General features: G+C 36.4%; 1 protein-coding gene across 1 annotated transcript in view; it reads right to left on the bottom strand.

Moving 5' to 3' along the window:
* Positions 1 to 20,622, bottom strand: part of LOC581439 (unconventional myosin-XV) — a 68,685-nt gene that overhangs the window by 22,896 nt on the left and 25,167 nt on the right. The window contains exons 11-29 of the mRNA XM_030984588.1: positions 19,870 to 19,986; positions 18,815 to 18,873; positions 17,486 to 17,609; positions 16,347 to 16,442; positions 15,741 to 15,872; positions 14,528 to 14,731; positions 13,584 to 13,738; positions 13,029 to 13,199; positions 12,234 to 12,354; positions 11,393 to 11,653; positions 10,456 to 10,693; positions 9,611 to 9,744; positions 8,096 to 8,281; positions 6,242 to 6,402; positions 5,606 to 5,857; positions 4,903 to 5,109; positions 3,956 to 4,104; positions 3,191 to 3,448; positions 2,172 to 2,228 (exon numbers count right to left, since the gene is read on the bottom strand). Of these exons, the coding sequence (XP_030840448.1) occupies positions 2,172 to 2,228; positions 3,191 to 3,448; positions 3,956 to 4,104; positions 4,903 to 5,109; positions 5,606 to 5,857; positions 6,242 to 6,402; positions 8,096 to 8,281; positions 9,611 to 9,744; positions 10,456 to 10,693; positions 11,393 to 11,653; positions 12,234 to 12,354; positions 13,029 to 13,199; positions 13,584 to 13,738; positions 14,528 to 14,731; positions 15,741 to 15,872; positions 16,347 to 16,442; positions 17,486 to 17,609; positions 18,815 to 18,873; positions 19,870 to 19,986 (3,082 nt within the window). The remainder of the gene's footprint in view (positions 1 to 2,171; positions 2,229 to 3,190; positions 3,449 to 3,955; positions 4,105 to 4,902; positions 5,110 to 5,605; positions 5,858 to 6,241; positions 6,403 to 8,095; positions 8,282 to 9,610; positions 9,745 to 10,455; positions 10,694 to 11,392; positions 11,654 to 12,233; positions 12,355 to 13,028; positions 13,200 to 13,583; positions 13,739 to 14,527; positions 14,732 to 15,740; positions 15,873 to 16,346; positions 16,443 to 17,485; positions 17,610 to 18,814; positions 18,874 to 19,869; positions 19,987 to 20,622) is intronic.

Genomic DNA, 20,622 nt, shown 5'->3' with positions numbered 1-20,622 from the left:
TATAAGCGCTATGCATGATCAAAGTAAATGGTTTCTTGCAGTTTTAATTTTCTCTAAGGTTAGATCAACGTTTAAAGTAAAACATGCAAGCCATTTTTAAATGTATATGTCCTGCCAAAGATCATTTTACAGTAATTAAAACAAGATTTTTTTTTGGAAAAGCAAGCTGAAGAATTACTGGGGGAATTGCCAACTAAAGGTTACTAGAAGATTAGAATTAGTATGAGGCAAGCAAGCACTTTAATTTTTACTCTCTGTCAATCAAAGCAAAGAAAAACAAATTACTCAAAAACTTTAAAAAACACCATGCAACATGAGTACCTAGGCAGCAAGGGTAAAAAAGGTATTTTAAAAAAAGCATAGGATCTATTAAAAAATGATTTTTGTCTTTTATTTGATATTTGGGCTACCTTATGAATAACCCATTGTTTTTCTTCATGGCGTCTAATCATATTTTTGTCAAAACAGACTTCAACTTAAATATATCTTTCCTGCATCAAAAATTATTTCACTTTTTACAATACACATTTCAATGACATTATAGTGTGATTTGCCATGCAGCCCATATGAAGTAGAGCAGGTTTAAAAACTCAAGGACAATTTGCTAACACTTACTAATGTCACATACTCTCCTGTTTCAGAGTAGCAAGAAAGATGCAATAATTGTTTAATATAAAAAGCTTCTTAACAATATTCACCCTTTTACTGGCTGCTATCGACTTGAGCATAAATGCTTATGATAGTTGGCCTCTCCATTTATCTGCATTCTTTGAGTTACCTGCATACTTTCAAGTTGTCAAATATATGTATTTTTTGTATTTTGTTTGTATTTCAATTGTCACATTTTATGTAAATCAATTATATTATCTATCATTATTGTTAATTGAATATGTTGTATTTGATTGTTCAATGAATACAGAAACATCTGCTAAAAAAAAACCCTGTTTCGATGGGTTTAGCGACATTTAAAAACCCAAGTGAAATAACACATATACATGAAAGTACAGTGATCAGATAATAACATAAATAAAGCAAGCATAGAAAGCAAATAATTATCACTAAGTTATTCTGCTTGATTTTCAAATGTAGTTTGCCACTCAGTGTTATCCATACAGTCATAACTACAAACAGTTTGCATATTATTTTGGAAATGGAAACCTAAACAAAAGGCATTGGGAAATGTGAATGCACCATGAAGGACATTTATAAAAGTAGATTAATTTATTTGGAACATAAAATATGATTGATGTAAAAAATGAAGATAGTAAATGAAGCCACATGTAGTACAGGCAAAAACATACACACACAACAATTTGAAGTATGGCATGATTGCATAGGGAAACTGAACGTACAATATAAGTTCCGTAGCATGAAAGCGTTGCAGACACACACAGAGACACATATTTGGATTAATGGTTGTACATAAATATCAATGGCTGCATGTACTAGATATCAATAAAATTATGGATAAAATACATGTACAACAATTCAGAAATTCAGAAATTCTATAACAAGATTAAAGAGTACAACTTGTGTATTATACACATACAGGAAGTGCATGTTTAACTTCGATCGGGGGGGGGGGGACATTAATATATTTCTATCTTCCTCCACCCTTCGGGAAGACAATGCTTATTTTTTCTTCTCATACAGGAGTTCAACCCATATTAATAAATACATTAATTGACTAAGAATGGATATAATTTGGCAAAATAAAGTAAACCCTTTTCAGTTCTAAAGGAACATCATTTCCCAATTTCTCAAATTACACAACTTCTATTCAGTAATTACCTCTAAAAGGGCTACTTTTTAATCCACAATTCATGTGAAAGATTATGATCACCCTGAGTGAATAAGAAAAAGTTATTACCATAAACAAATATTTTATACATTTGTTTTGAATCAATGACAACACCTATTAAAGGCGGTCTGTTCTAGTTTGGCTAGGAGGGATTAGATCACCCAGGAAGGTCACTGACAGGTGGCTATCTCATCAACTCAGCTCTCAATTAACTCAAGAAAAGAGGATCATGGGGGACCAATGGTCACCGATTAGGCATTGTTTTCTAAATAGAGGGAGCAAGTAGCTACAAGTAGGGGTTTTAATTCTAAAAATATTGGGCTTTTAGTAACAAGTACAATATTACTGAATGGCAACCGAGTGTTAGTACCTGTGTAAGTGGGATAGGTAGCAACAGAGGGCGGTGTGAAAGCTGGAACACCGATAACTATTCCACAAAATTGTGAAGAATTGGTTCAAAATAAGAATAAGAAAATCAAAAGTCATGTTAGTTTACAAAACATAAATTGACATATTACAGAAACTTAAATTACAAACAACATGTGATTTTTTTTAACACAAAAAATAGAAAAGAAGTCACGTATAAAATTGAGGTAAATTTTGGAGAAACAAAGAGATATCATTAATATTTAAAAAAAGCTATGCCAAATAAAGAAAGAATGGAGAAAAATAAGCAAGAAATAGAATAATGTAAATTCAAATTGACGGCAAAAGGACAATATTAGAAAATAGTAATGATACTGAAAAAAAAAAAAGGTTACAAAAACACATGAAGAAACAAAGTTAGTTACACAAACATTTGATCAGTGAACATAAATATTAATATTAAAACAGTGAGTCTACTAAAAATAAAACAAACATATTTTTGTTGAAAAAAAGACAAATAATCTAGCGGTGCCAGATACATTACACTTTTCAGCTCCTTTAATTTGCAAGTTTGACATAGAAAAGTTGTTAAAAATGTGGTGATATTGTGAAGTGACTACAATTGTCAGACTATGAGAGTGTACATTAAAGACACCTATTTGTGTTGTCATGACGTGCCAATAACAATTTATTTACGGTATTCTCATAATGTCAGAAACATTAAAAAATGTGTATTAATCAGTTGCTTGATTAATTTTGTTTTCCTGAATTATTTTGAAATATACTCTTGGATGGAACTTACTCAAGTCCTGCCAAAACTAAACACATTATTTTTACAGATTGTATCTAATGGCAATTTGCACAAAGTATATTGACACTAACCTGTCACATACAATTTGATTTTAATAGAACATGAATCCATGACACACAAGATTAATAGCTCATTCAATCGAGATCATTCATTTATTTTCCATTTTAGGGTAAGGGCTTGTTAATCAACAGGTTTATCAAAAAGTGACTTACGGCCTGCTGGGGGCTGCGATGTGGGGGGCATAGGGGGTGGGAACGGCATCATGGGGCCCCTGCCCCCGCCCCTGATGACATAATTAAGATGTGTAGGGCTTGAGAGGTCTGTAGAGGGTGAAGGAGAGGGAGGCTCGCTGCTCCCGTTGATGCCTAGGGTTGCAGGATCAAAGAGTTCTTTGACATAGTCCTCCATGCCGGAGTCAGACATTCCTGAGATGGTGACGATGCTCCGACTACGTTGAGCCATCGTTCTCCCTGGAAAGATAAGATAGAAGAGTGAGAGAGCTCCAGCTGCAGGTTTCAAGGTTCACAGGTTGCAATGGATAATAATAATGTGTATAAACTAGTTGGGCCTCATCTCAGAAATGGTTGCGATTGATTCAAATAAATAATTATTTAATACCAATCACAACTCTTTATTATAGAGATCGTAGATTGTGATTGACTGGATCAATAACAAACATAAGTCAAGGGTCGAAATCCTGCTAAAAGCTAACAAATTACACTTATCACTATTTTCAAATCATCACTTATCCACTAATTTTCATCTAATGATAAAGCTAACGTAATGGTGAATTAACTTTACCTCATGATCAAGGTATAAAACTGAGTAAATGAAAATTCACCCGATGATAATCTTTACACATTATATGGAATGAAATCTCTCCTATTTGCCTGTCATACCAAAAAAAAATCAAACCTTAAATTATATTTTTTCTTCAGAACTTTTTTAACTTCTTAAAAACATTTGTCTTGCCCTACCTGGCTCGGCATTGCTGACATAGTCTGGTTCAGGAATGCTGAGGTTGGTTGGGTACTGGGACTGAAGCTGATCATGTGGAGACCGGCGTGGGACTGACGGACGAGCTGAGGTAGGTGTTGATATGATGCTATCTATCTCAGACTGGTGCCTGGAAGGTAGACAGAGAGATGTTTGTTTCACAAGAACATGGGTAGAAAGAAGGGTTGCATATCTGTATAGTCCAGATAAGGAAATTAGTGTGTTGCATTTGCAAAAGAGCAGTATATCAACATCTTCATTAGATAACTGCATTGTGATCGCTATTAAGGCCATGATTGCATCGTGTTCAATCTTTTGTTGTCATTACGACCTTCACCATCACCATAACAACCATCACCATAATAATAAATATCATCATAACCATCATCATCATGCAGTAGCTAAACAGCAGTATATCAACATCTTCATTAGATAACTGCATTGTGATCGCTAATGCCATGATTGCATCGTGTTCAATCTTTTGTTGTCATGAAGACCATCACCATAACAACCATCATCATAATATACATCATCATCACCACCGACATCATCATCATCCTTAACATCATCATCATCATCACTATCCTCATCATCATCACTATAACCCTAATCATCATATCATCATCATCATTATCATTAATAACCTCATCATCCTCATCATCAACAATTTTGTCATCACCACCATCATATCCTGCATCATGACCACTATCATCATAACTATCCTCATCATTATCGCTATTATCATCATCACCACCCCCGTCATCATCGTTGCCATTACTTTTGTCCCAATCATCATCGCCATCTTCATTAAACCACCAATATCATCATCATCATCATCATCACCATCATCATCATAATCAACATAACCATCATCATCATCATCATCACCATCATTATTACCATCATCACCATCATTATCAATCATTACCTTCTTTTGATAGTCCTTCTGTGTTGAGTCTGCCCACTTTTGATCATCTCGGATGCGATGAGGAAATGCGACTCTCCTACCGGCATCTCGGGATGCACCTCCATCTCGGCAATGAGGTCCATGACGGAGTCAGGACCAGAGAGATCGTAGCGGACGTTTTCATCCATCAGCTCAACGGACCAGCCCCGGTAACCCTTCTGGAGTCCCCTGATGAGATAGAGAGGTACAAATGGTCTTTGAAATAGGAACACTTCTGGAAAACTTGGCCGGTGGTATTTACAGTGGGAACAGTTTACAGAAATGAGGAAAATGTACAATACAATATTATTTTCTTCGTTTTTTAAATATTTTTTTAGGGAGGTAGCCAACAATTGGGAAGTCTTGAAACTGGTTTGAACAGAGGTGGAATATAGGGAGAAAACACACCAACCCCCCCCCCACACATTCTTTTGTCTTTACAACCAATGTGACATAAATTATAACAGTACATTATGCCCTGTGTACTGTCCTCTTAAGCGCCCCCCCCCCCTCAAATTTTAACCCAATTTTGGGAATCTTGTCCTCCCTCTTTTAACAAAGACTGAATTCGCCCCTGGGTTTTAATACTACTTTTCTGGGAAACGTTCATTCATACAGTTTTATATAATTGACCAAGTGATTGCTATGACTTATAGAACAATATACTCTTTAAAAGTAATCTTACTTCTGTTTCAGAGCAGCAGCGGCGAAATCTTCGCCAGTGGTCCACGAGTCGACCTGGACATTGATAGGATCAGGTTCTCCAGGGAGTCTGGTGACCAGGGACATATTGGCCTGCAGTTGGTGTGCCTTCCACTCCAGGAGACTAGGGGGATACGTCCGGCTACCCTGAGACTCGATGGCATGAGGGTCACAGGAGAGTAGCTTGTGCTGACAGTAGGCCTTGTAACCGTCGTACGCATGGTCCGACACAAACCTGAAGGTATAAAGATCATTTTGAAAATCAAAGTATGCTCTACAGGTCTGGAGACCTTTTCCCTATTATCAATAAATTCAATATAAATACAAAGAAAATTACATTTAGACAAACAGCATCATGTACCTTTTACAAGAAATGACAGATAAAATATCATCTTGAGATAACGCGATCATGAGGACAGGGCATACTTCGTCTACTTTGTTGCGCAGACATAAAAACTAGTCGCAATTTGTAATCTTATGAATTTAAATGTGTACTATATGTAAACTTCTAACTTTGCAGCAAACCTTTAAAGCACACTGAATGACCTGGATCAGATGAAAAGTACATTTCACCCAAACGTCTTGACCTTGAGCGGTTATGTGCACCATCTCCACTTACTTGAGGAGGAAGTTGTAAAGCTTGGGGGATGGAGGGAAAGCGGCCATGATGTTGCTAAGCAACAGCCACGCCCTCTCCTGGATGTTGTTGTTGGTGTTGTTCCATGTCTGGCTGCAGACCTGACAGTAGATCTCATCACGAATGTTCCTGTTGTTCAAACCCTGAGGGGAATTGGAGAAAAACCAAAAACTTATAATATTCCACTTTTATATAGTACCCAATACATCGATATAACGATTTGCCTTTGCGCTATACAGATATATTAGTACCCCAGTCATCGGACACAATGTATGCACATTCTCCACTCCCTGGGGAGCATTCCAGCCAGATGCCATTTTACAAGCGCACACTTGCTCATCCAACCACATTAACTTTCACATCCTACCGGGTAGCTATTTTACAACATGGAGGAGAGTGGCAAATGTAGATTTACGTCTTGCCAAAGGACATTAGTGCTGCGGTGGGACTCAAAACCCATACCTTGTGATCTGCAGATCCCAACACCAGTATAAAGATGCCTATGCTCCTCCCAAAGAAAAGACGAAGTTTGAGCTGATGATATTAATGTATTTTGCAATCTATCAATTGATTCACTCATTCTGATCGTAAATCACCCTTGATAATTCTCGCTACCCTAAATAGGTACGAAAATCTCGAAATTCGCGAGACGAGGTAATTTTCACTCTCTCGGGTCGTCACTACAACTTCCGGTATAGAGTCCCATCCCGCTGGCGCTAGCGCCTGTGTTCGCTGTGCAGAGTTTTCACGCACGCTAAAATCGATGCCAATCAGTGTAATTTGTACAGATTATAATATATGCATTAAATTTAGTTTGTTTTTATTCAATTTAAATATACAATAAAAAGCAAAAAATAGTTTACAGGAAAGATTTTATTTTTATTCATGTTTTTTTTCTGTTAATCTAAAAGTAAAAAAAAAATAATTGTCTTAAAATTGTGCATGTAGCGACCAGCGTCACAATCACGAGCAGACGATACAGTAAACAGTGTAGAGACAACACTCAGTTCATGTATTTCTCGTCGACCACAAAATGGATAAAAAAACAGTTTCGGAACTTAAAAAAATGTTAACGGACAGAGGAATACCATGCAATGGAAAGCTTCGGGCAGAATTAGTGACTTTAGCACAAAAGGCCGTTAAACTCTACCGTGAAAGAGAGGGTTGTGATCACGAACTTTCCGAGCGAAAGCGACGCTGTGTTGTTGTGGAGGACGGCACAGGAAGCTGTAATGTCGAAAAGCTATCCCATAATGCAATGCGCGTTTTCAGGATTTTCCCCGGATCTCGGCAGAATCGCTATTTGGGGTAGCGAGAATTCAAGGGAACACCTGATAGTGACAGAATGTGAAACTGTCTCATATTTCTTTGTGATACACCTACCATTTTGTTTAAACCAACCCTATCAAGAGAGCTTGTTTTCATTGAACAAAATGTGGATATAATATTTCCATATTCATCCTACTCATAAATTATAACATCTTTACTTATTTTCATTCAACAGTATGTTTCTAAGCATTTCCTATTATTTGCAGGTTTAATTCTGGGTCATCATAATATAATCATTCTCTATTTTCCTTCATTCTTTAATTCATCCTAATTACAATAAATTTCAGATTTGCATAGTCACTTTGAAAGGGGAAATAACTACATTTATATAATCAATCATCATCACTATCATTACTACATGTATAATCGTTTAACATGTAATTTTTCCCACAGGGTCTCCCACATGGATGGATGTTTCTTCCATCTTGGCTTTCAAGTCTTCCAGTCCTCAATCAATAATCAATCAAATTAATCAAATGAAAGAAAAACAAATCAATTCATTCCTACTTTCTGTACAATGTAGTTGCCAGTGATAAAGTCCCGAGTTTTCCTGGCAGGGTCATTGCCGGGGTCAGCGGTCATGAGAAACCTGAGGATGAGCTTGAATACGGCTACTGCTTCATCGTCATCCGCCTCATTGAGGGTATGGAGACCTGTAGCGATGGGCTGGTCTTGATAGCCAAAGCCATCACTCTGATGAGAACAAAAAATGGGAATAATGTTGAAATAATTTTGATGGTTTTTTTTAAAAATTGTATTGGTTAATTGTACTGGCCCTATGGTGATACGGCTTTCACTCATATAGCATCATATTTATGGAATATTCTCCCAAACTCATTACGTTATATATCCAGTACTGAACATTCATATCTAAACTAAAATCTCATCTTTCCAAATAAGCATATCAATAGTACTAAAGGATATTGATGTTGTAATTTTTCTCTTTAAAAGAACTTGATTGTTTTCTATATATGTTTCTGTTTCATCTTCATTTTATGATCGTGTTGTACTTTATATATATGTGTATTGTAAAGCACATTGAAGTGTCAACAGACATGAAATGCACTATAAAAGAACAAAGTATTATTATTATTAATTGCTTCTTTGAGTTTAACCTTGGTGAGTGAATGTGCAATCAACTTTTGAATATTTATGTAGTTTAAGGATTACTGACAAATTTGAAAACTTTCATGACATAACATAACATTTTTGTAAATTGTCAATGAGAGCTGTTTTAATGGCAATAAACTCTTATTCATATGCACTCGTCATTATTTAATGTTATTTTTTATTACACCTTTTCCAATGTCTGGAAAGATATGTATCTCAATAGAGTACTGAGTGGTAGAGTCTATGACAAAAATGAAGATGAAAATGGAGCTTTTAAAGATGACCATGATGATGATGATGATGTTGTTGGTGATAATGATGATAACGTTGATTATGTTGATAATGTTGATGACGATGACAATGATGAAGCAGATGATGATAATGATGATGGTGACGACAATGATGTTGATGATGATGACGTTGATGACGATAAAGTTGATGATAATGATGACTAAGATGGTGATGATAATGATGAGGACGAAGATGTTGATGATAAAGACGATGACAATGTTGATAATGGAAATGACGGTGTTGATTGTGACAATGATTTTGATGATGATGATGAGAGCAGGGCTGATGACATTGATCTTGATGAACAGAAAGAAGACATGCAAATAAACATGTTATCTACAGTACCAATGTGATTATCTAATGAAGATGTGGAATTACTGCTGCTCATGATTTTATTCTTTTTTGCCTTCTCTAAATTCATTGGGGTCTTCTTTTATTATCAGAGTAAGGATTAAAGGGAGTGTAGCTTGGCAAATACTGGTGGTTAACAGTAATCAGCGACTTAATCTCTACATGATCAGCGCCTCATCTGTAGTCGTATTATACCCGCTTGGCCCCTGAGTCAGGCTAAGGGAAGACACGTCTCGTCATGCTACACTCCCTTTAAGACAACGTACTCACCTTGAAGTAGATATTGACATATTTAGAGAAGGGATGGTCATTGATGTTAGCTGGGAAGCTGATGGGTCTCTCCTGACGGGCCACTTGACCTACGACCTTGATCAAGTTTCTCTCATTGTGTGGTGGACTCCAACCTGTAAGGTAGGAATAAAGGGAAAACATGAAAGCAAAATTTATAATGATGAATGGATCTAGGATGTGGTAGGGGGAAAAAAAAAAATCATTTGTACTGTTTATATGCTGATGGTAATCAATACGATGGGTCATTCTAATATGTCTGGCACCAATTATGGACACTAGACTCAACAGCAATGTGAAAAAGAAAAAAAACATTTTTGTTTTTGATATGTAGTCACCTAGGACCACAAAAAGACTCGTTTGGAATCCATAATTTTTGAAAATCATAGTCTTATCACATGGATGTAAATCACATCGTTGGCTATGGAGCTGGTGAATGCATAAACCATCTCTATGAGGCAAAACGTTAGTTAAACTTTCATTCAGATATGCCAAAAAAGAAATTTTATTGAACGAACAACACCAACTCTTATGCTTTTTGCATTTAAAGCCTGTCTGCACTAGTTTGGCCGGGAGGGATTAAACCTCCCTGCAAGGTCACTGACAGGTGGTTATCTCATCAAATCAGCTCTCAATTAACATAAGAAAAAGGGGATCATGGGGGACCTATGAGTACCGCTTAGGCAGGTTTGCTATATAGAGGGCGCAAGTAGCTACAAGTAGTGCAGCTCGGCTTTAATACCGACACGTCTTTTCAAGCCACTACATTTCACTAAGCTGCCTAACTGTTCATCCTAATCATGGTAGTGTGAAAGATCCTATCCTACCCCTCTGTAGTAGCAGACTGAGTTCATAGGGAATGTCCACCCTGGACACATCTGCTGACTGGGTCGGTAGATATGGAGGAGGAGGAGGAGAACGTGCTCTGCTGGCAGCCATCTTGGATGCTGCTAGGCGACTAGCTTCTTTCCTCCTCTCCTCCTCAATCCTCCCTCTCTCCTGCTGAATGCGGAGCTTCTCTCTCTTCTCCCGCTCGACTCTCTCCTCTCTTGCCCTCTTCAACATCTAGAGAAAACACCATTAAACTTGTTAATGTAACATCAAAGAGTTGAATGAATATACAAACATAAATCGAGATACATATCAAGAGTAACATATTTTTGTGATCAGTAATACAACAAAGGAATCAGCACTAAATACTCAATATGACAAAGCGGTTACATTTTGTACTTCAATATTTGTGAATTCTTAATGATTCTGGCACGCGATCAACATCAGTATTTCATACTAGTAGTGCTTGTTTATTTTCTTTTATTTACATTAGAGAGGATTCTATTAGATTTTGATTACTTCTTCCACACCTTCCGCTTCGTTGTATCAAGGAAAACAGCGTTGTACCATAGGCCTTGTCTTATGAACCTCCTACTCTACAGGTTAATCAATAGAAAGCCTGCAGCAGGACCCAATTTTTCATAATGGTTATTATCCTACACTCTCACCTCATTCCCCCCCCCCCCTCCCTCCCCCTCTATCTCTCTCTCTTTCTCTATCTATCTATATTTCTCCCTTTCTCTCTCCCTCTATATTTTTTATTTGTCTCTCTCTCTCTCTCTCTCTCTCTCTCTCTCTATGTATGTATGTATGTATCTTTCTCTATCTATCTATCTATCTATATATCTCTTTCCCTCTATCTTTTTCTCTCTCCCTCTCTCACTCATCTATCTAATTTTCTCTCCTCTCTTTCCCACCAACTCAGCAACTTACCACCAGATATCTCCTCCTCTGCAGCCTGCCCCTGTAGAGTGCCTGGAACAGAACCACGCCCTTCAGGATGGTCCTCACCCTGCGCCTCACCAGATACCCCCTCATGTGGGCCTGGAGCTGCACCACGGTGTAGCGGATGAGATGGTACTGGCGCCGGGCCAGGAACCCTCTGAGGCGGCGCTGAATCACAAGGACCGCCTTCTGGATGATCTTGGAGCGCTCATACTCGAGGTGATTCTCCAGGGATTCTTTCATGAACACCTATCAAAGAATTCAACAATGACATTGTTTATTACTTGTGAGTGATACTTTCAACATTTTGAATTTTAACATGCATTTCTTAGTGCTCTAATTTCCCTGATGATCTGATTTATGATGATCCTGTATATGAAAATGTTCCATCATATTTACTCCTTGGGGAGCCTTCCTGTCATAACATTAACAAATTACATGCATTTGCAGATCCTGTCGAAAGTCATTCTTAAAGCTCTCATATGAACTAATTCACAAATGTTCATTTCACAAATGTTCATTTCACAAGACTTTCATCCTGCAAAAGAACAAAGATACATAGCTTAGCTGGGATTGAAAAAAGGGGACATCACTCAATTGTCTGATCCTTTTAAAACATGCAAGCCATCCCTATCATCATTCATCCTCATCATCATTTCCAGGTATCATCTGGGATTTTTTTAATTTTATTGTTGAGTTGGACGTTTAATTTTCCCAAAAACTATTCCACGCAGGTCCATCCAAATCAATTACAGAACATTTCCATCCAACTTCAGTTTAAAGCACCTAAACAGAGGGTAAGAAGCAAATTTGACCTACGACCTTTTACCTTTGACATTCCCAGTTGATAGTCTCCTCTGAACCTGTCTCCTGCCCTGAATAAGATCTCCTGACAGAGCTCCTTGGCCGTCGCTCTGAATGTGATGTGGGCGCTGATCAGGAACCGATATCTAAATTTACGCACATAAGATTCAATATTAGAAAATCTTTTTTTTTCATTCATTCATTGACATTAGAAGAATTCTTACATAACAATCAAAGTCTTTGAGGTACTAAATTGAAGAATGGTACAGAAGTTGAGAAAGGGCCTTGGCTAGTTCCCCCCCCCCCCACATATACTCAATTACATTGTTAAGTATGTATCATTCTTTATTGCAAGTTTTTGTTACTATTGTAATATTTCAATTTTGTTCTGCATTGTTGTACACATTTTACCCGCTGTTTTTATGAGTTTTGGGGAAATAAATGAATTTAATTCAATTCAATAGAATTGAATAATAATGAACAGGCACCTCAATACCTACGTGATTGTTTGACCCTATACACCTCTCGCAGGAATGTACGAGCCTCCAGTGACCCACTCCGTCTTACATACAACATCACACGAAACTAGCTGGAGATTCACTATAACTGCATCTAAATATTGGAATAGGCTATCTTTAATACTCAGGCAATCACCATCTGTCTCTTCATTAAAAAAGGGATTCAACGTTATTTTCTTTGTAATCCAGATTTTTAGGATTCTGTAAGTTTTCATTTTCATTTTTTGTAGGATTCTTCGTGTTGTTAGGGCTGCTCTGGGAAAAGCGCAGTATATAAATAATAATAATAATTTCCTACTGACCTGTTCATGAATGAGAGGAAGGTCATCCTGATTGGGAAGCCGTTTCTTCTGATGCGTACCGTCTCCAGCATACCACTATACCTCAGCTGGCTCAGTACGATCGGGGTGTCAAACAACATGGGGGCCTTCTCCTCGTTGGGTTTGATGCAACGCACAAAGAACGGATGACATCTGGAATAAAATCAGTAATCGGAAGTCCATGTTACATTTTGCACTGATGATACAGTCATTGGATTTTGTATTTGTAGGGATTTGTCGTTGAAACTTAAACCATTAACTACTCATTTCTCTCATTCCACAGGCTTCCATACAGGAGCAACCCTTTTCCAGTAAGCAATGGGTTAATATAGTGAGTAGAAAGTAGACCTGCCGCAGATCTGCTGCAGGTCTGCGGCAAAGAGTATGCCGAAGTATGCAACAGAAAGAAACTTTGCTGCAGACTTGCCGCATACCAGTATGCCGCAGGAACAGTCTGCGGCAGGTCTGCCAAAGAAAAGGGGGAAATTATACAGTCTGCGATCCGAGATCAATCTGAGATTAATTAAAAGCTCTCACTTGTTCATATTGTTGATCAGCTCCAGGAGGGACTCGTTGAATCTGGTAGCCACCGTGGAGGGTCTCATCTTCCTCATGCCTGAAGGCCCACTAGCCCCCATCATAGATCTCCTCTGCTCGACTGACTGCAGTAGCTTGAACATGTCTGATAGCACCTGTGGTATAAAGCAATCATATCATTATGTATTACGCATTTCAGGGACAAGCCTGCGATAGACTTTTAGCCATTGTTTGTCAATCCACATTTATGATATGTTTTTTGTTGTTATTATTGTTTAATGCAATTTAGTACTGAGTCTTTTTTGGAGTTGCATTTCTATATACCTTTACTGCATTTTCATGATTACAGTTTTGTTTGTACACTGTATGTACTGGTTTGAACAAGTTCTAACCCGATTCTTGCTTTTCTTGAATATTTCCATGACCTGTGTTTTCAGCATATCTCTGTCCTTGTTCAATATGACACTGTCCAAAAGGTCGACCCATCCTTCTATCCCTTGCTCATCACAATACCCACTTTGCTTCAGACTTATTCCTTGGCCTATATGTGTACTAAACTGGTTTGAACAAGTTCTAACCCGATTCGTGCTGTTCTTGAATATTTCCATGACCTCTGGTTTCAGCATATCTCTGTCCTTGTTCAATATGACACTGTCTCAAAGACCCACCAATCTACCCCTTGCTCATCACAACACCCAATTCACTTCAGACTTATTCCTTGGCCTATACATGTATCTAAACTGGTTTGAATGAGTTCTAACCCAATTCCTGCTGTTCTTGAACATCTCCATGACCTCCGGTTTCAGCATATCTCTGTACTTGCTGAGTATAACACTGTCTCAAAGACCCACCAATCTACCCCTTAATCATCACAATACCATTTTTACTTCAGACTTATTCCTTGGCCTATACATGTATCTAAACTGGTTTGAACGAGTTCTAACCCGATTCCTGCTGTTCTTGAACATCTCCATGACCTCTGGTTTGAGCATATCCCTGTTCTTGCCGATGACGTTGTCCAGCTGGTAGATCACGCGTCCTGCGTAATGCTTGATGCAGAACTCCAGACGAGGCTGCTTGGGGCGACCGTACGAGGAGTTGGAGGAGTGGTGGTAATGGCACTTCTCCACAAAGGCTTTCTCCGTGCCCTGTATTGAACGATAAAGAATCATGCAATATTTGTAATTTAAGGATAAAAAGGGGTTTGAAAAACTGTAGTATTCATCTTCAATAAGTCGACCCAACAATGAGGACACTGTCATAAAAGATTTTATATGCATCACTGTCTGTCATTTTCTAAACATTTAATCATATTTAAAGTAATGTCTAAATATATATTTGTACAAATATATTTATTGTTGGCATGTATCTTTCAAATGACTTTTTCTGTATATGTAAGAATTATCATGCCTATGTATTCTAAAAACAGAATATTCATTTACCATGTGAATGAAATTTTCTAATGAATTAAACAAAATACAAAGCCATTAATGTTGTAGAGATGTAAATAGATTTTGAAGCAATAGATACACAAGTGTGCTTTACTGAACAACCAAAAACAATGAACTCTGAACATATGAAGCAGGTATGGGTTCTATACCTACAAATTTACATTTATTTTATGATCATCTAAAGCTACATTTGAAACTAAAAAGGTGTCCAAACCTTATACCTTCCAAAAGGATGTAGATATGCATATCTTCATGAGCAATGCTAATATCTTTTAAGTTACAAGCTTTGATTACATTACAACTGTCTAATATGAACTATGAACTAGCAGGTACGGTTCGGGTGAAAGGTCTATAGATAAGCACTGTTGTCACATCTAATTACTCAAATTCTGCTGTGCAATATTATGTAATTGAAAAAGACCATTCATTTTCTTTATTCACAATATATATAAATACTCAATGATGAAAATAATTTGAAGTCATGATTGAATTATTTTTTATATTGAAAATTTCCTAATTTATTGATTTTATATTTTTAAAATTACTTTCAATTGGTTTCTATAGTAATGAAATTCCCATGGTTTTCCATTTTTAGATTAATTTCTTTTGTTATTTTAAATTTTCCATAATATTCAGATTGTCGGGTGGTGGTGATGGGGGCTGTAAGAGAACAAAATATTTACACTTTTACACAAGAAGCACATACCTTGGGAAAGTTGCTCTCATCATCTAAGATGTGCAGGATACCGGTAGGTCTCTTAGCTAGGAGATCCAAGACAGGTTGATTGTCTACAAACGAGATGGTCTGCCATTCTATCTTCTCTTTGGCATACTCAAGCTGAAATCAAACAATAAAGAGAACAAATATACATCTATGCAAAGCGATAGAAAAACACCATTTCAAGTTTGGTATATCAATGTCAAAGCTCTCCATAAAGGTGAATATATACAAATGTATCATTAAAACATTTGTAATTAAAGTACAAGACTTTATTTGTCATGTGATTTAAAATGGAAATAATTTTTAAACTTGAATAAAACTAACTTTTTAAACTTGAATATTAAAAACTGAACCTTTATTTCTATGTTATAGTGACTGCATGCCGTTAATGCATTGAAGCTTCACATACTTCATGATGTAAATTAATTACCCTCCATTTTTCTGATCATTTACTACTGAAAAAAACATACAAAATCAACATTTTCACAAAAGTCAAATTACGTAAGAAAATAAAAAATGTTCTAGATGCAGTCGCACTTTTTCCAAAGGAGAAAGTACAGAATAGAATGTGATTCTTGTGGAGTGCCCTACCTGTTCTAGTTGGAAGATATGTTTGTTGAAGTAGAATTGCAGATGTTCATTTGCATAATTAATGCAGAGTTGTTCAAAGCCGTTTGTTCCGAAGACCTGTGGGAAGAATATTGATAGTTAAATTACATTTCTCTCATATTTCATTACAAAGTAGAGGATTTTACCTTATTTTTAGAACATCCCACCAATACGGTTTACATGCATGAATGTCCATACACCTAGGGTTAGAGATAGGGATGGGATTATGGTTAGATTTAGGGTTAGATTTAGGGTAAGTGTTTATTACCTAAGAAATTAAAGTCTTTAGATTTAGCTTCATTGGTGAAGCGTTGGTTAACCTTTGAACGTCTGGTAATTTGTCTAAAGTTGCTCCGAGGATTCGTTCTTTAAAATAGAGACCAATAACATAAACATTACACATGTATTCTAGAAATTATATTGGAGAAGATATTGATAAATTATTCCTATTATGACTGTTATTGTAATTCATATCGTTAGGGTAAATTGGTAATCAAATATCTAGCTTACTGCACAGAATCAATAGATGTTAAATAATTAGTTCTAATCCCACTCTATAAGTGGATGCCTGGCAAAAGAGGGAGAGAAAGACAGCAGATATAAAGAACAGATATGGTAAAGGAAGAAAGCAGTAAGGTTGATCTAAATGAGGAGGATGCTCCAGACAAGAAGAAGTGGGAGGAGGGAGTGTCATCATGGCGCGAACGTCATTAACCCCTTTTTAAGAAGAAAAATACTGACTTTAATAAATGATGATGATGATGATGATGAAAAACATCTTATACATTTCCTACTATTGAATAAATATTCCAAAGTGAGAAACTATCATTTCACCCGATTCCACCACATCATATTTGAGCCTATCCTTTTTCCTTTGAATTTTGACCACATTTGACCATAATTGATTACCATTACCTTTCATGTCTGTACCTTTCCTATCGCACTTTGTATAAATGTATCATGTATGTATTTCATCTTTTGCACAAGCTGCGCCTTGAGCATTTGACTGTCAAGTGGATTTGGCGCTTTATAAATCATATGTATTATTATTATTATTATTACAATCCTACTATTCACAAGGTCAATCGTTGCCCTCAACAGTTTTCTACTGCCCCTCTCACCTCAAATCCAAAGATATCGAGGATAGCGATGGAGGTCATCTTTGCTGATTGGTTTGTGATGCCATTGATACTCCTGACTAACCAGGCAAAAAGACTGGTATACAGAGACTTCGCTATCCCATCTCTGCGGGAGAAAACAAAAGGAAACAGACAAATTTTACAACCTCAAGGCTTTATTACAATTGCAAAGTTTAAAACACTGATAAGTTCATAGATCTTTGAACTTGCATGATTGGATTTGCTGATATTCAGTCACTTATTATCTTTCACCACTGTACAGATTTATGCCTTAACTGGTTCTTGATGTCTTTAATTTTTTTCCTTTCTTTCCTGGATGTTTGTGTTTTAGGGGTAGGCTTTCATATAAGGAATCCCTCCTTTCTGCCTATCCCAAATGCTCTCATAAATTGCCATTGTTATTTGTTATCACTATCTTGTTTTTTTATCATTCCATTCTGTATTTTTATGTTTTAAATGTTTTTATGAAGAGTGTTGAATAAATTTTGAATTTGAATTTGAATTAAATGCCTCCTGCATCTTTGACAGCGAAGTCTAAGGGACCTCTGGGGCCAATTTTTCAAAACCATCATAAGTCTAAGTTTGTGGAAATTCCATGAAACACGCGTTTCAATGGGAGGTTTAAGAAGTGTTAGACTTAATGGCAGTTTCAAGAAACGGCACCCACATCCCCAGCTTAAAAATAATTGAGAATGATTCAAATTGATCACAACTGCACTATCTGCAATTCAGTACTGAAGAGATAGGAGTTAAAGGTTTGCAATTACTTGAGGAATTGTGAACACTCTGGATCAATCACATCTTTTTATAAGACAGCCAATGGCCCTGATATCTGTTTGTATTCATATTGGAAAATTAAACCCAACTTCTCTCTCATCTTTTTTTTTTTTTTTTTGGAGGGGGTGGGCTTCTATATTTGTATATGGTGGGTAGTTGGGTTAGTCATATGGTAGACAAACTACAACCCCATGCTTGCATTTTATTACAACTGGTTCATAGAAAAGTAAATAGTGGTCCTTGACATTTCTGTCATAACCCAACTAGACTAGGCTGGATAAAATTATATGGCCTTCACAAAGTCTTTTCTGGAATTTCCCCAAAATATTTCAGTTTCTCTGGTTATCATTAAATGAGCGGTAATCTATTTATGAGCTTTATGAGCTTTATGGAAATACAGACATTGAACTTCGACCTTGATGCCAAAGTACATGTTTACACTGCATGCATACCCTTGTTAATGATATATAGTTTGAATCAATAAAGATATCAATCACAGTACATTCTGTTTCGGAGAGGAAGGGGGCGACTTACCTGGCATCTTCTGCCTGTTCAAGGGTCCTAGGAGTAAGAATTCTCTCTCCGATTGTTTCCTGAAACAGATTTATAAAAAAAACAGTGCAAGATACATTACCTCTCATTATATCATGTAATCGGTACAATGTCCAAATTCCTCCCCTGCTATAATACGTGCACAACTACCATCACATGTTTATGACATACGTAATATTCTTCTCAAAATATTAATGATAAAAACAATTTGAATACTGTCCTTTCTGCTCCTGACATGTTCTTTTCCAGTTCTTCTTCACGACTTTGGCTATATGTATTGCATTTAATATTTCGGATCTATCCAATTCATTAATACGTTCATACTATTATGAGAACAATGCTGTACCTGTAAATGAAAAAAAAAAAAACTTTTAAAACAAACTGAAAATATATCTGGAGGGACAATCATATCCTTTCAGCTCAAAACATTTGATTCAGAGTTTTTTAATTCAATCCTTCCCACTCTTCAAATAAGAGAATTGAGAATGTGTTCAACAATTTTGATATGGCTTTTTCTCATTTAAGAGTACAATATCAACATTTTTACCAATATATTCAAATTGAAAAATTACATATGCAATATAACATTTAGAATCTAAGTGCAAGATTAGTCATGTATTTTTGCGTTTGGCTATTATAATCATGTGCCTTTCAATAGGCTAAGCAATTTATTTACTGTTAATTCATACGTTGTATGTAAATGTACATATAGGCAATTCAAAGAAAAGAATAATAATAATAATAATAACTATTTCTTATATGGCACTTTTCAGGAGGGCCCTATCAAAGCGCCTTACAGATATATTTACTATTACCCCGGTCATCGGTGAAACAGTGAAACCTATCTACCACCTAAGGGCGACAAGAAAAGTAGTCTTTATAGGCAGGTGGTCTTTATGTACAGGTTCCTTTAGTACATGTTTCAATAAGAAACCATTTTCAAGGGAAAATAAAATGTGGTCTTTCTACACAGGTGGTCACTAAAGCAGGTTAGACTGTATTATAGCTATCAGATTAGAGAAGATACAAGTACATACTGTGACTCTGTAGAGTATAGCGCCCTCAAGCTGCTTTGGGTCGATGTGTAGAAGCCTGGCTGCTCCAGAAAGGGCTCCCTCATTGGTGACCTCTAGCATATCAGGTCGATCTTGTGTCTGGACATAACAGAAATGATTTCAAAAATAAGTAATACGTATTAAGTAACAAAAACAAACAAGACAGTACAGTTGTGTGAGAGCAATAGATAGTTTTAAAATTAGTAGATATTTTTTTCTCAACTTCAGAATAAAATGATATAAACCTGTTCAGTCTTACTGTGCATGAGCTGTAATAGGATTAACACCTGGATTAACACCTCTCTTGTTTCAAACTAAAACATATGGTATCATTGGAGATATCATACAGGATTGAAAACTTCCACCCCCCCCCCCCAACAAACAAACAAAATTATAGTATAAAGGTATCAATATACAAGTTGACAAAGACAAATGTACTCAATTTGATGCAACGTAGGTTACTTATAAAAACTCTGAAGCTTGCAACAGAAATTCCAGTCATAGCAAACTTGTCGTGTACGCAGCCTCAAGCCCTTTTAACTATTGTAAACTGGATATTCCTAACAAAATATATTAATTGCGTTGGAAATATTACAATTAACTTGTAAGAGATAAACAAAAATTATTGTACTAATTGATGTTTCTATAAATAATAATGCAAAATAAACAATAATGCCTCTACAAATTTGTAATAAACATTGTAGAAAATGTTGCAATACCACAATAGCAGTTAAG

This window comes from Strongylocentrotus purpuratus, unplaced genomic scaffold (assembly GCF_000002235.5).
Source record: "Strongylocentrotus purpuratus isolate Spur 01 unplaced genomic scaffold, Spur_5.0 spur5_scaffold_14, whole genome shotgun sequence".
Lineage (NCBI taxonomy): Eukaryota > Metazoa > Echinodermata > Echinoidea > Camarodonta > Strongylocentrotidae > Strongylocentrotus > Strongylocentrotus purpuratus.
This window is presented reverse-complemented; position numbering and strand designations above follow the sequence as displayed.